Here is a 13848-nt window from a genome sequence, read left to right as displayed (position 1 = left end):
ATGTAAAACGTTCAGTTTTTTTTTAAATGTCAGGGTAAGTGGAGATTATGGAAAGGGTGCTACTTTTTATTATTTTTTGCCTAGTTCCTAAGTGACATTATCAGCAGTATGTTAAAAAGTAAGAAAGCCTATCACATGAAAGTCAACAAGACTTTCAAATCTGTTTTTTGAGGTATGGAAAAATAGAAGACTATATATTTTGGAATCAACCAAATAAAATGTGATTGTTTACTTGGGAAGCAGTCCCCATATTCATATGTTAGTCATGCTCCTACAATTGAAGGGCATTCCCCTTATGACTCATTCAGGATCTTTGTCATAATTGTTTGGGGCTTTTTCCTGTATGGGGGGGGCAAAGCCTCACTGAGCTTTTGGAATAGCTTTCACATTTCTCAGGGTGGCTGGGATGTGTGTGGAGTGTGCGTAAAAAGAAGGGAATGTGTATAATAGAAGAATATCTGCCTTTAAACAGTAAGTATTTATATTTAATACTGTGTCTTGAGATTGAGTTTTGAAATGAATACATGTTTAAGTGGCTGATTATAAGTCGTTTGGATGAGCTACTGTAACAGTGCATCAGGCGGATCTGTCAGCTTGCCAGGAACAATGAATGAAAGGGAATGAGGCAGACACTTTCCAAGACTTATGTTTCAAGAAGCAAGATATATGATACTGTTTGCATCTTGGCTGCATTGTCTATTGTTAGGATTTCTTTCTCTTGTGTCAATTTCAGAGGTGAAGGTCCCAAAGTATTTTATTTAAAAAAAAATCAGCAAAGAAGCCACTTTAAAGAGCAAGATATGCATCCATTATGCTAACTGTTCATGCATAATACATCCACATACATGCAGTTTCTTTAGAACAGAGTGGCAAGTGGTTGTGCCAGAGAAAAAGTAATTACTTAGCAGTTTGAAAGTGAAAATGAGTCTCTTATTAACAGCAATCTATCCAGAAACAAAGAGCAAGGATCTCTGTTCTGATGACATGTGTTTCCATCTAACACACAATACCTAGAATTTGGAGAATGCTGCAAGACAGCTTCAGGGGGCAGCTACTGAAAATTGGAGGGAAAGAACTTTGAATTGGAAGAAAGAACGCCACCAAAAGAGAAAGAGAGTGAAAGGAATTCCATCTAAGTGGGAATGATTTCTTTTATTGTGTTCTTTAAGGACAAGCACAGTTGAGTTCTAGCCAAACTTCCATAGGTGGAACAATAGCATTGGGCAGTATTATTAAAAATGATTTTGATGGTCCTCTACATGCATCACCAAAGAACCTAAAATAGGTAACTATGTGCAAATCTGATGCTGTGCATGTTTACGTTTTTAAATCTTGTAACTGGACACAAAGGGAGTGAACTTCCAGAAAAAGCAGTAGAAACGGTGGCGCGCTGAGACCTTTCCGGATCCAGTGTTAGAGCCTCTGCACCGTGTCCCTGTAGCACAGCGTTTCCCCCCTTAGAGCAAGTGTTCTTATAAATCGCTTGCTTCAGTGTTGATCCTTTTTGGTAGATCATAGGCGTTGTGAGAGCACGATGTTAGATTCCCCCCCGGCCTCCCCCCACCCCAGCGCTTAACACAGCGCCTGGTCTGTGTGGGTTCTGTGTCAATAGGTTGTTCAGGGCTCGGAGGAAGGAGATCGAGGCATTCAGTGATTATGGTAGATTCCCTCAACGAAGGCCCTTGCCTTGTGTACATTGTCTACTTTGTCGATGGTGTGTGTGTGTGTGTGCAGCGCATGTGTGCACTTCTTGGGCCCCAAACAGGCCTTTCTGTAGGTTGGCAGCCCTCCGCCGCATTCGTGCACCTTGGAGATCAAAGTGAATGTTTATGTTAGTGGAGGCTAGACACGATTCAGAATATTGGGGTTTTCCTTGCATTAACTATACGCACGGCAGCATATAAAGACGTCTTAGTATCTACAACTTCTCTGGCTCTCTGCTGAGCCTGTGAGGCAGACACTTTGGTCTAAATGGTAGTTGATGTGTGGGGGAGAAGGAAGGGAGCTGCCCATTTCGGGGAGGGGGGGGAGGTTCAATGCTGCCAGTTCCCACTGGAGGCACTTACCTCTGCCAGTCATTCTGTCAGTGCTTTGAAATGCCGGTTGAGTCTTGGAAGCCACGTATCTGCCTGGATGAGGCTCACAGAACAGATACGGAACATGGCCAGAGCTTCTCATATTGAGACCAGGGCCTCTCCTATTCGAAACCGGCAAGGCCAGCCTCTGGTCAGTGCACCACTTCATAATGAGCCACCCTCGACTCTAGAAGAGACGTCATGTTATCCGGCTTGTGGAAAGTAGCCACGCTCAAGCTGCTGGGTTCTGTCCCGGCCACAAGCTCTCCAGAGAGTCGCTGGGCATCCTAATTCAGTGATGTGGGCCCTCACATCTGTTGCTATTGCAAAGTCTTCATGAGCAATTCTCACACAAAAAGAGGCCGTTTCTACAAATGCTGCAGCTGCCTGGGCAGGGTAGAAGAAGGGGCAGGATGGGTGAGGGGCTTCTGCAGGACACAGAGACGTAACCGTCTCCCGTAGAGGCCCAGAATCCTTGCTGACTTCCCTGTTGGTAGAAGGAGAGAAAGGTTGCGAGCTATTTTGCTGGGTTCACCTAAAATGATGGAAATAAGCGGATGCCTGGATTTCTGCTTAGTAAACGGGTGCATCCTTCATATTTTGTTCAGCTCTGGTTTGGGGTTAAGTCAGCTGCATTTGCCGTACGTGTAGGTCCCCCCTCCCCCCAACGCACACCCCTTTCAGTATCCGTAGCAGATGGTAAATTCTGTGGCTGCCAGTTTTATCATAATGTGGTTGCAGAAAATAGAAAGCAAAGCAAAATGAAGACCCCTGATAGAGTACAGCTGGGGTTGGGTGACAGCCTCTGAATTCTCTGGTGATGTCTGTAGGGTTCCTGTAAAAACATACGGCTGGATGATGGAAACTGGCTACTGGCATGATGGAATAGGACCGTGTTGTTGAGACCTGTTATTAATGAAAGCCCGTCCACCTGGGCCTTAGGAGCAGAGAGCAGGGGCATAACACTTTCCTTCTTGGAAGCTGGTGTAAGCCTCCGTAAAATTGCCATGTGTTGTTCATGACCAGTACTCGGGAACTGCACGGGAGGATCTTGTGTGATGTCAGTTGGGCTTTTTCAGATCTGAGTAGGTAGAGTGCCATCCAGTTTAATGCTCTTGTCATGCAAAGTGTCAGTGAAAACTCTGACTTTTGATTTAAGTAACAATTCAGGTGGAGCTTTGAGAAGTATATAGAAGAATCCAAGTGGTATTAAGTCAGGGGCAGCGCTCCCAAGCACCAAATCTTAGGTAAAGACAGTTTTTCACAGGGCGTCTTACACCTTCAGAAATGCCAGATGAAGAAACATGAAGTTAATTTGAAAGTAAAACAGCAGAGGGACGCCTGGGTGGCTCTGTCATTAAGCGTCTGCCTTAGGCTCAGGTCATGATCCCAGGGTCCTGGGATCGAGTCCCACATCGGACTCCTTGCTCAGCGGGGAGCCTGCTTCTCCCTCTCCCTCTGCTGCTCCCCCTGCTTGTGCTCTCTCTGACAAATAAATAAAAATCTTAAAAAAAAAAAGTAAAACAGCAGATTTATTTGATTTGGCAATCATAACTCAGGAGAGTGAGTCTAGTCAGAAATTGTTTCTTTTGTGCTTTAGACTAAACTGTGCATTGTTGGAGGTGGGTGTGCAGACTGGCAAGGGGGTGGGGAAGCACCGCATAGACAAGCCACATTCTAGAAGACAAGAAGAACATTCCTGAAACAGCAGGCCAGCAGTCTCTGTCTGGTGGGGGAAGGATCTCAGAAAGCTTGTTCGAGAATCCAGAACTCTAGTGTTTAGAATTTTAAACACCAAAAATTAATAAAGGCAGTTTATTTGTTAAGTTGGAAGTAGAAACTATATTAGACAGCATTACTTTTTTTTACAGAGGAGAGATTCGTCAAGAAAACCTTAATGAAAGAATATGCATCCTCCTTAAGGAAATGGCCCAGCCTGACCCCTCCTAAGTCAGGGTTTGGTAAACAGCCTTGCTAATTTAGAATTAGGACTTGTTTCGTGTACTCTTGCCAGAACGGATTTACCCAAATGAATGAAGATACAGACTTTCCAGGTTTCAGTTCTTGAGACATTAAAGGGGAAGACCGAACTGTTGACTTAATTTTTTTAAATTTAAAAAAATATTTTAAAGCACAGAGAAGGGCAGAGAATAACAACAAATATGTAACCCACAGAATTAACTGTTATTTTGGGGTGGCTGGGTGGCTCAGTCAGTTAAGCGTCTGAGTCTTGGTTTCGGCTCAGGTCATGATCTCAGGGTCCTGAGATGGAGCCCCACGTCAGGCTCCGCACTCAGCAGGGGATCTGCTTGAGATTCTCTCTCCCTCTCCTCCTCACCCCACTCTGGTGCGCTCTCTCCCTCTTTCTCAAATAAATAAATAAAATCTTAAAAAAAAAGAATTAACTTTTTTTTTTTAAACTTAAAAAAATGCTACAGATATAATTGAAGATCCTCTGTGACACCCAGCCCTGGTCCCCTTCCCTATATTTTAAGAGATAACTAATGTGATAAATTTTGTATGTATCCTTCTGTTTTGTCTTTTTATATTTTTATATATGCCATATGTATCATGAAATATACATTTATAGTCTAAGTCTATAAAGTGATTTTATTGGCTTAAGGTATATATTAACATGGATTCTCCAACGCCTTTTATTCACCATTATGGCTTTTGAGGTAGAGGTTGACACATACAGCTTATGTTCATTCATTCATTGTTCTCTAACGTGTTACAGGAATATACCATGATTTATGCTGAATGTGTATGTAGAACATTACTAGAGATTCCAGTAATAGAATCTAGAAGTGGGATTGCAGGGGTGCCCGGCTGGCTCAGTCAGAAGAGCAGGTGACCCTTGATCTCGGGGGTGGTGAGTTTGAGTCCCATGCTGGTATAGAGATTACTTAAAAATAAAAATACAAAAAAAAAAAAAAAAAAAAAAGTGGTATTCCTGAGTCATAGGGCGTATGCATTTTCAATTTTGATAGTTTATTTCCAAACTAGTTATGTCTCTTGACACTCCCACCAGCAGTATATGACAGTTTTCAATTCCTGATAGCACATTTTTTTAGTTTTTGCCAGTCTATTAGATGAGACTATCTCACTGTCTTAATTTGGGTTTTCCAAATTATCATTGGCATCATAATTTTTTAGCCATTGAAATTTGAAATAAATATCCAAAGGCATGAAATCCCAATATATTTATCTGGCACAGTAGGATTAAAATATAATTTAAGGTTTTGTTTTACTGAGGCGCCTGGATGGCTCAGTCGGTTAAGCATCTGCCTTTTGCTCAGGTCATGATCCTGGAATCCCAGGATCGAGCCCCATGTCGGGCTCCTTGCTCTTCAGGGAGCCTGCTTCTCCCTCTGCCCCCGCTCATGCTTTCTCGCCTGCTCACTCTTTCTCTCAAATAAATAAATAAAACCTTTAAAAAAAAAAAAAGTTGTGTTTTGCTCACATGACCCTCTTGTTACAGTATTATAGTATTCCCAGAAAATTCAGATTTTAATTATTGCTCTTAAAAATCACTTTTTAAAGTTTTAGACCTTTTTGATGAAAATCTTTCTAAAATGTGTTATACTTAACCTGTTTTGTGAAATTCACAGTAAGTTGAATCAGTCCTCATAATGAACATGAGGTGTTTATAAAATTCATTAATACTTTGAGGGCCTGTTGAAATAATGGATACTTGTTTCTATACCAGATGCCCTGAAAGGTCCTCATGCTTTAATAGTTATTTTTGGCTTTTATGGTCTTACCTCCTCCTGGTGTTTTCAGTGAGTCCTCCCACCTTTTAAAACTAAAAATTAGTTTATGTAAATGGTATATGCTTATTTGGAATATTTTATATTTTCTCATTTTAATTTGCTACCTTCTATTTGGAATTCTAAGCACATGAGGGTATTTTTCCTTAACTGAAGATTTCAAGGGGGCGCACGGCAGCAGTTTTGTCTTCAAGTAGGTGTCACTTCGGCCGTGCACCAGTGTTCTGGAGAGTTCTGGAGAGTTCGTCGCTACCCAGTTTCAGGGAATCTGACCTGCAGATGTGTGGGGTGTTCACTGTATTAGCAAAATACCTACTTAAAAAGAGGCACGTATATTCTCTTAAAGAATGAGTAATTTGAACTCAAGGATGTTAAATTGGTCTGTTCCTGAGGAGATAATGAGCAGTAAGATGACTCATTATCTTGGAAGGTCCAAGGCAAGTGGCCAGATACAGATGGTACAAAGACCATGCTGGTTGAGTAGTGTAAGTACCATGTGACCGTTAATGCTTTTTAAAGGTTTTTAATTTTTGTTTTCTTTTCATAAAACTGTTACTGTTTATACGTTTGCTCTTTCTTGCCTTCCCAAACTTGTGACACAAATTTAACATTTCTGTGTTTTCTCCTTTCAGTGTGACAAAATTAGGCAAGAACGAGATGAAGCTGTTAAAAAACTGGAGGAATTTCAGAAAAGTATGTAAGCATTTCGTTGGAATTATTATAACACACATAACTGTGTTTGGGAATTATGTGCGTAGACACGTCCCCTATGTTTAGTTGCTGCTGCATCGGGCATCCAAGAAGGCAAGAATTGTCTTCCCATTTGCCCCCCAAAAAATGTCCTGACATTACTGTGATTTTCAGACAAATGGAATGACCATTATTATTTCATGAGTATGTTATTATAAAAGAGAGTTTGCACTTGTTATAAAAAAAATTTTACTATGCAGGACAGTTAAAGGAGAACAAAAATTGCTTGTTATCTTGACTCCTTGAGAAAAGGCAATGTTAGCATTTTATAGTCTTTCTGTCTTGGTCTTTTATGTGTGGGCAATATTTATGTCTACAAAAAATAAAGTCGTGCTTTGCATTCGGTTTTGCAGCCAGCTTTTTTCAGTGAGTGGTATATTATGGTCATCTTTGCATGTTAGTAGGGATGTATATTTTTTCCTGTATCCTATTACGCAACAGTACCCTCATTTATTTAAACATTCAGTGATAGATGGGTTATTTCTGAGTTTTAGACATTCTAAGTAATGCCATGTCAAGTATTCTTACACATCTTTACAGTGGTCTGATTTGTTTCTTACATTAATTCATAGAAAAGGAATTCTAGTTAATAGAACTTACACATTCTTAAGAGTCTGAATGTTTGAGATGGCCCTCTCACCAAGGCATGTTGTATTCCCACAAAAGCTGTAGTAATATTCTAAATTTTTGCTGTGGTATTTTTGTGTGTTATGCAAATCTGTCATTACCTTATCCCCTAAGACAGAATGTATCTGATCACACTCAGAAGAATCAGAAGGAAATAGGTCATGGGAAAAGGACCAGACCTTAGCAGGAAAAGATGGCCCTCCCCCTTGGAAGCAGGGTCTTTCTCCATCTTTCTGCAGATGCTGTATCAGGCTGTTTGATTATATCGTAAAGTGTTGACTTGGTAACTACACAACAGAACATTTTATTCTTGTTGAAGGTTAAACAGCCATGAAAATGGAGCATTATAGTTCATTTCAATAGCCAGTTTATTTCAAGTGTCTGGCTGTAACAAAACCTCAGGGGAATATTGTTGATGTTACTTTTCTTTGGAGGCCAACACGCTATGACAGAAATACCTCTTATTTGTGAATGTATGAATTGCAATTGTGTAGGACTTTCTTCTTCTCTAATGCAGGATTAATTTGATGTCCTTACACTTTTGCTGACACCGGGTCACACTGAGTTATACCATCGACATTGTTACCAATTCATGTTCTCAAATTAATTATTGATAGTGGGTTGGCATGCTGTGTGTAGTAGGAATAGTTCAAGTTCTTAGGGTTGGACTTATAAAATGCTCTGGTCGGGCAGGTAGTAGGCATGTTGCTTCTTGCGTTCTGCAGAAATGGAAGGAGCTTCTCCCCAAATCAGCCTACCTTTAGAGTAACATGTAAACTGCTTTCCTCTCCCACTTCCTTTTTCCCTTTGTCTCTTCCTCTAAATATCTTTGATAGTTTTATAAAAATTCACATTTTTCCTTACGAGCAACTCAAAGCCTGAAAGAATCGATTGAAAGGTTAGTACAACGATCTTTATTGTTGTATGCATTGAATTTTTGACTTTTCTAAGTCTGCTTAATTAATTTAAAGTTTGGACGGCAGGGGAACAGAATGCCGACTCTTGACTCCGTCTCAAAAGAACAGAAAATGGGGACGACGAAAACTCGAAATATTTGTTAAAACATTGTGTCTGGGGTAATTGTTGACAACTTTCGAACAGAGAACAGAATTTCCGATTTGGAAGGGATTCCAGCAGTTGCCACCGGTAAAAAGCACCATTTGATGTGCACCCACGTAGTCCTGAGCAATTTCTGCATTAGTCAAATTGGGATAAGTGACCCTGCCTCATAGGCTGTTCAAGGAATAAATGAGATAATTCATGTAAAAAGTGCTGAACACAGTGCCTGGCATTATGGTTTAAGTGCTCAATAAATGTTAGCTGCTGCTACCACCATCTCATTTACTGTCCCATCCCGAGCTTGAGTGCCCTTCAGCGTGAAGAGGCCGCGAGTCAGTTCACGAGTGAGTTTTCAGACCCTGGTCTTGACACTTGGACAGCCCTGGGGGAAAGTATCTTCGGGCGCTAAGTTGAACGCTGCCTGCCCGTCATGTTCACCTACGAGGCCCAGATCTCAGTGAGGGAAGAGCCTCAGGAAGAGCTCCCTTAGGTCGGCGGGCTCTACTCACCTAGCTGACCATGCTCTTCTTAGCTGGTTTCGTCCGTTTCTCCCTGCCATTCTCCGCCCTCCCCCAGCTCTTCCTGAGCCTCTTCTCCTGTCTTCCTGCACAGAGCACCACTGCAGAGCAAAGCCACGTTCCCTAGGGAGACAGATTCGTGTGCGCGAAGTAACTAACGGCCTTTCATGTCCTTCAGCCAGAACGTGAGAGCCTTTGCTGTGTGTTAGGACGTACCTGTTTTCCCACACACCTGCCAGTGCGTCGCTGTTCCCACACTGTGTGAAGACCTCTCAAGTGATCTGACGTTGCAGGAGAACGTTCAGCGTGTCCACCACGTATGCTGCAGAGACATCCTGCATCTAGGCGTTGCTGAGGGTTGGCTGGATGGAGAGGAGTTTTGCTCAGGGCAGTCCCATGGGTGGTGTCACATTTGAATACAAGTTAGAAAGAAGCCTAGAAAATTGGAGTGGCCTAGAAATTAGTTTAGCTGGGCTTTACCAGTTAGAACTGTATTTTGGGATATATGCTACTTGACTTCTCTGGACTTCGATGTTCTCAAATAGAAAATTGCTGTGATGATACCTACCTCCTAAGACTGTCGTGAGGACTCAGCACAGAACAAGTGGAAAGGGTTTAGCACAGGCTGAACACACAGTTGGCCCAATGGTGGGTGATGGTGGTTGTGTCCTAAGCAGTTCCGTTCTAGAGAGAACATTCTTGTAAAGGGGTGTTCACAGACAGATCTAGGCCTGATAGATTTTTCCAGTCACTCAAGCAAACACAGACGTGACTTCCTAGTTTATACCTAGCAGTATGCCAGGTGCAAGAGAGTCAGATGTGAGTAAAGCAGAGTCTCTGCTGTAATGCTTGTAGTTAATAAAAGACAAAAACAAGTAAAAAAGAAAAACCCAGTTGCCCTCCATTCCACGATGGCAAGTATGTAAGAGTGTTTTGGGGTCATGAAGAGGATAAAAAAATTCTGCTGATTCAACTAGACTGGTGGAAGCAATCGTTGATGTACTTGTAGGTTATGCTTCTGAGTTGTCAGAGTCATTAAAAACAACTCTTATTATGGAAAATATCAAGCTTATTATACGGAAGTGAGAAAATAATGCAATGAACCCCCATGTATCCATCATTCAGCTTCAACAGTTACCAACTCCTGGCCAGTCCACTTTCATCTCTGTCCATACATCCATTCTCACTGACCTCAGATTATTTGGAAATGCCAGTCATCATATCATTTAATGATAATATCATCATAAATGAATATAAATATTTCAGTATGTGTTTGTAAAAGACTAGGATTCATCTTTCTTCTGTTTTAAGCCTCCATGTCCTCCAAATTGCAGATATTTTAGGTGTAGTTATCACTCATGATCTATGGATATTATGAGATAAGCCTGAATTCAGCACCATAGGACCAATCACTAAATGAACAAATTAAAGTTTTTTTAAAAAAACTTTCATCCTTTGAAAGGTGCAAATAAAATTATATGTTACAAAAATTTCTGTTTTGTGTCATGTAACCTGACTTGTGGTTTTAGCAATGGGGTCGTGCTTTTTAAAGATATAAATGCCCTCTGAAACATGTTATTTTCTTTTAAATCTAGAAAGTCGATAGGTAGGTTTCCTTGCTCCCTATTTAGCATTGAGATAATTTTTTTAAACTAGAAATCAAAGCACAACTTTTGATTTCTACTGTTCCCTCTTAGAGGAAGAGATAAAAAAAAAACGTATTAGATGGGGCCTGCTGTATGAGAAGTGGAGAAAAATGTGGGCTAGTGCTGCCTATGTAAGTTTTATCAAGTTAAATTACAGGGCAGCTTTTTACAAAATGTTCAGAAAATAAGTGTGTGTGTGTGTGTGTGTGTGTGGGTGGGTGTTTCTTTTTGCTGGGCCTAAACCTTGCTATGTGGAATGATTTTTCCTTACTCTTCCATGAGCAAGAATGTTACTGAATAAAAAGTCAAATTCCTATGAAACATGCAGAGTGTTTATGTTTTTGTTATGATGGTGGAAATACCAGATTGTGGCAGAAGAAGTCAAGTAGTTAAGGCTAAAAATTCAAAGTAATATTTGATGTTGTAAAAATTGTATAGGTTTCTTTTCTCTTTCCTTCACATTTTTGAAGAACCTACCTTGTAAACATAGTGATAAAATGCCAAGAATATTAGGATTTTAAGGAAATAATAGAGCCTATTATTTAAACTACAATATAAAAGGCAATTATATTGATGAAGAGCTACATGGGCTTTGTGTGTGTGAATAAACTTGGCCTGTGTTCAGCTTCTATTTGTTCTTCTGGCATAAACACATATTGTGTGTGATTCCAGTTTAATGGGGACCCGTTTGTATGCCAAGCAGCTGCATTTTAGGACCTATTGCGTGATTTCATAGCTCTCTGAAAATTGGTTCTATTCAGAACAAGAGATAGAAGGGGGGGGGGGGGTGGTGTGGAGGGGGGGTGGGCAGAGCCTCCACACACAATCATTTCTTTTCAATTGGAGCCAGAAAGGTTGATGACAACATGACCATTGTGTTATAATGATAAGACCACTAAGGCATCTGTACCTCTCATCAAGGCTCACACAACAGCAGATACAATTTAATTCACAGCTCTGTCAGCGTCGCTGATACCATTATGCCGTCTGTCTCCACAGTTATAATCACTGTCCTCGGAGAAATGCAGTTGAAATGATCTTGAGCAGTCAAAGAAACTCTCAATTAAGGCTGCCACTTCCAATGTGTCAGATTGTGTCTTATGCACTTGGTACAATTTTCACTTCCAATCCTGTTTATTTACCATGTCTACCAGTAATTACGCTTAACGTGTCATTTAGTGAGGGGGGCCCCTGCCAAGCCGATTGTTGGGTGCTGCTGTACCATTGAGTGGGAGTTTCTCGAAGTCAATGCCATCAGCAGCTTTTAGGCCCTGATGGGATGCAGTAGTAATGTTGATAATGCAAGTATCGTGCTCATCAAGTCATAATTAGATGCCACTCAAATGTGCCACTTGTAATAACAGTGTTGATTCATGTTTTTCTCGGTGACTGCAACTACTAATTAGTTAAGTGGTTTTTGGTTGGCCTGCATTTGCTGCAGATTATTATTACCCCTGAAAAAATGTCAAGGTTAGAGATGTTTCTGGCCATTGAGTGCTGCTTTATGAATTTGAATATTAACATAATAAGAACTTTGGACAGACTTAGGAAGTAATACGTTTTTGTATTTAATTTGGAGAGAAATTTTTTTCCCCCAAGTTTAATCATAATTGCAGGTTAATTAAGCTTAAATGAAGCAAAAGTAATCTCTCTTTGTGTTACGTGAGCCCAGTGCTTTTTGCCTAACTTTGTGGGGTTTCACACTTGGGTGTACTTCATTTTTCTTTTTTAAGCCAAACAAATGTCAATAAGCATACACGTCTACAGTGAAGTTTAAGATTCTGAGCATTTTCCTTTAACTAGAAATGTGGGTGAAAGGAATTGGCACTTGGCTCTTCCTTGATCTTCGAAGTATAATTCAGGTTCTAAATTACTTTGTACCTTTGAATCTCAATTTGTATAAACCAGCTACTAAAAGAACCTGAAAATTACTATTTTTCAAGCATTGGTAAAGTGTCCAGGAAAATTGTATTTTTCTTCCAATCTTCCTGACAGTCTGTGATGCAAGAAGCATCCGCTTTCATTGTCATAAGAGTCCATAACTCTCGTTGCTATACTTTTCTGCCCTGGAGTTTATTAAATCACAGTAACTACTTTATCACTCATAAGGAAGGCTGTTGCATACTGACCTGAGCTAAACTGCCACATTGTTATTCCGGTTAAGGAGATCGAGTTGAGATTTAATTTTAAAAATTTCTCACTCGCTCATTTTCCTTATTAGACCCATGCGTTCTGTCCCGCTAAGAAAAGGAACTCATGTTTGCCACTTTTTATTTAGGAGAGATTCTTTCGTCTAAGTTAGTGGACGTGTCTGTCTCCGTGAACAGCTGCATAGAAAAGCGACACTTAAAAGCATCCTAACTAGCTTTCTTAAAAATGTGTGCACTAGCAGTGAAGGCTCTTCACTGCATTCTTTTTTCTCCCCCTCCACGTCCAAATATTGGCTAAGACTTAATCAGGGCAGCATCTTCCAAGACTTTTTTTTTTTTTTTCCCTCCATGCTAGCTAAAGGTCTGGCGAGCTAAAGAAGTGAAGTATTCTGAGTCATGGGACACAATGTGTGGGCTTCTGGAATCGCTGACTAATTTCTGAATGCTGAGACTTTTTTCCCCTCATTCCTAGTTTCTCACATGGTTATAGAGGAAGTCAATTTTATGCAGAACCATCTTGAAATAGAGAAGACTTGTCGAGAGAGTGCCGAAGCTCTGGCGACAAAGGTGAGACTCTTCAAATAAGGGAAATCTACCTGCGCTTTTTAAAAAAATTTCAACTTGCTTTTGTGAAGAGTGGCCTCCTATCTGCTTTTGCTTTTCTAATCCATTGCCTCTGCTCTGATGAGGAGGGAAAGTGTCTAAAGTGTTGTAAATTCTCGGAGTCCTAGAATAGGATTTTGTAAATATCTTAATGCCTAGGTTCTTTCCATTGTAAAGGGGGCATTTGTATGTGTGCATTTCAACATCGGTGCTTTTTGCCTCTGAAAAATGGCCCCAGAGTCGTTCGTTCAGCTGGACTTTCTAAGTGTCTGTGCATTGGGTGAACAGTTTAAAACAAACCTGGTGTGACATGAAGGGGTGCAGTGAGTGTTTCATGTTTGATTTAGATGAAAAAGTCAGCCTCCAGCCGTACATTTCAGGTGATTATTTGTGAAAGCAGAGTGAGGGCATGCTGAAGGTGACCTCCAGTGCTTCACTGATTGCTTCTCGCTGATGAATTTACCAAGAGTGTAATTTTCTATATTCTGTCTCATCAGAAGTACATTATTATTAAAGAATCTCTGTCTTACGTATTTTGGGTTGGGTAAAATGCATCTGAACCACTTCATCAGAAAATGGATTACAGCAATTTTTAACCAAATATCATTAGTAATGCCGGTTGTGTGTCTTTTTCTCTTCCCCATCACCTC

The 13848-nt window shown here is 40.6% G+C and overlaps 1 protein-coding gene across 4 annotated transcripts in view; it reads left to right on the top strand.

The window, feature by feature from the left end:
- Positions 1-13848, top strand: part of SHTN1 (shootin 1) — a 96296-nt gene that overhangs the window by 18122 nt on the left and 64326 nt on the right. For 2 of the 4 annotated variants that reach the window (XM_021699535.1, XM_021699537.2), the window contains exons 3-4: positions 6478-6538; positions 13068-13162. In XM_021699535.1, coding sequence (XP_021555210.1) covers positions 6478-6538; positions 13068-13162 — 156 coding nt within the window. Of the gene's footprint in view, positions 1-6477; positions 6543-13067; positions 13163-13848 lie in introns of all 4 variants that reach the window. The other 2 variants (XM_021699536.1, XM_021699538.1) reach the window with 2 other exon arrangements.

This window comes from Neomonachus schauinslandi, chromosome 6, assembly GCF_002201575.2.
Source record: "Neomonachus schauinslandi chromosome 6, ASM220157v2, whole genome shotgun sequence".
NCBI lineage: Eukaryota > Metazoa > Chordata > Mammalia > Carnivora > Phocidae > Neomonachus > Neomonachus schauinslandi.
This window is presented reverse-complemented; position numbering and strand designations above follow the sequence as displayed.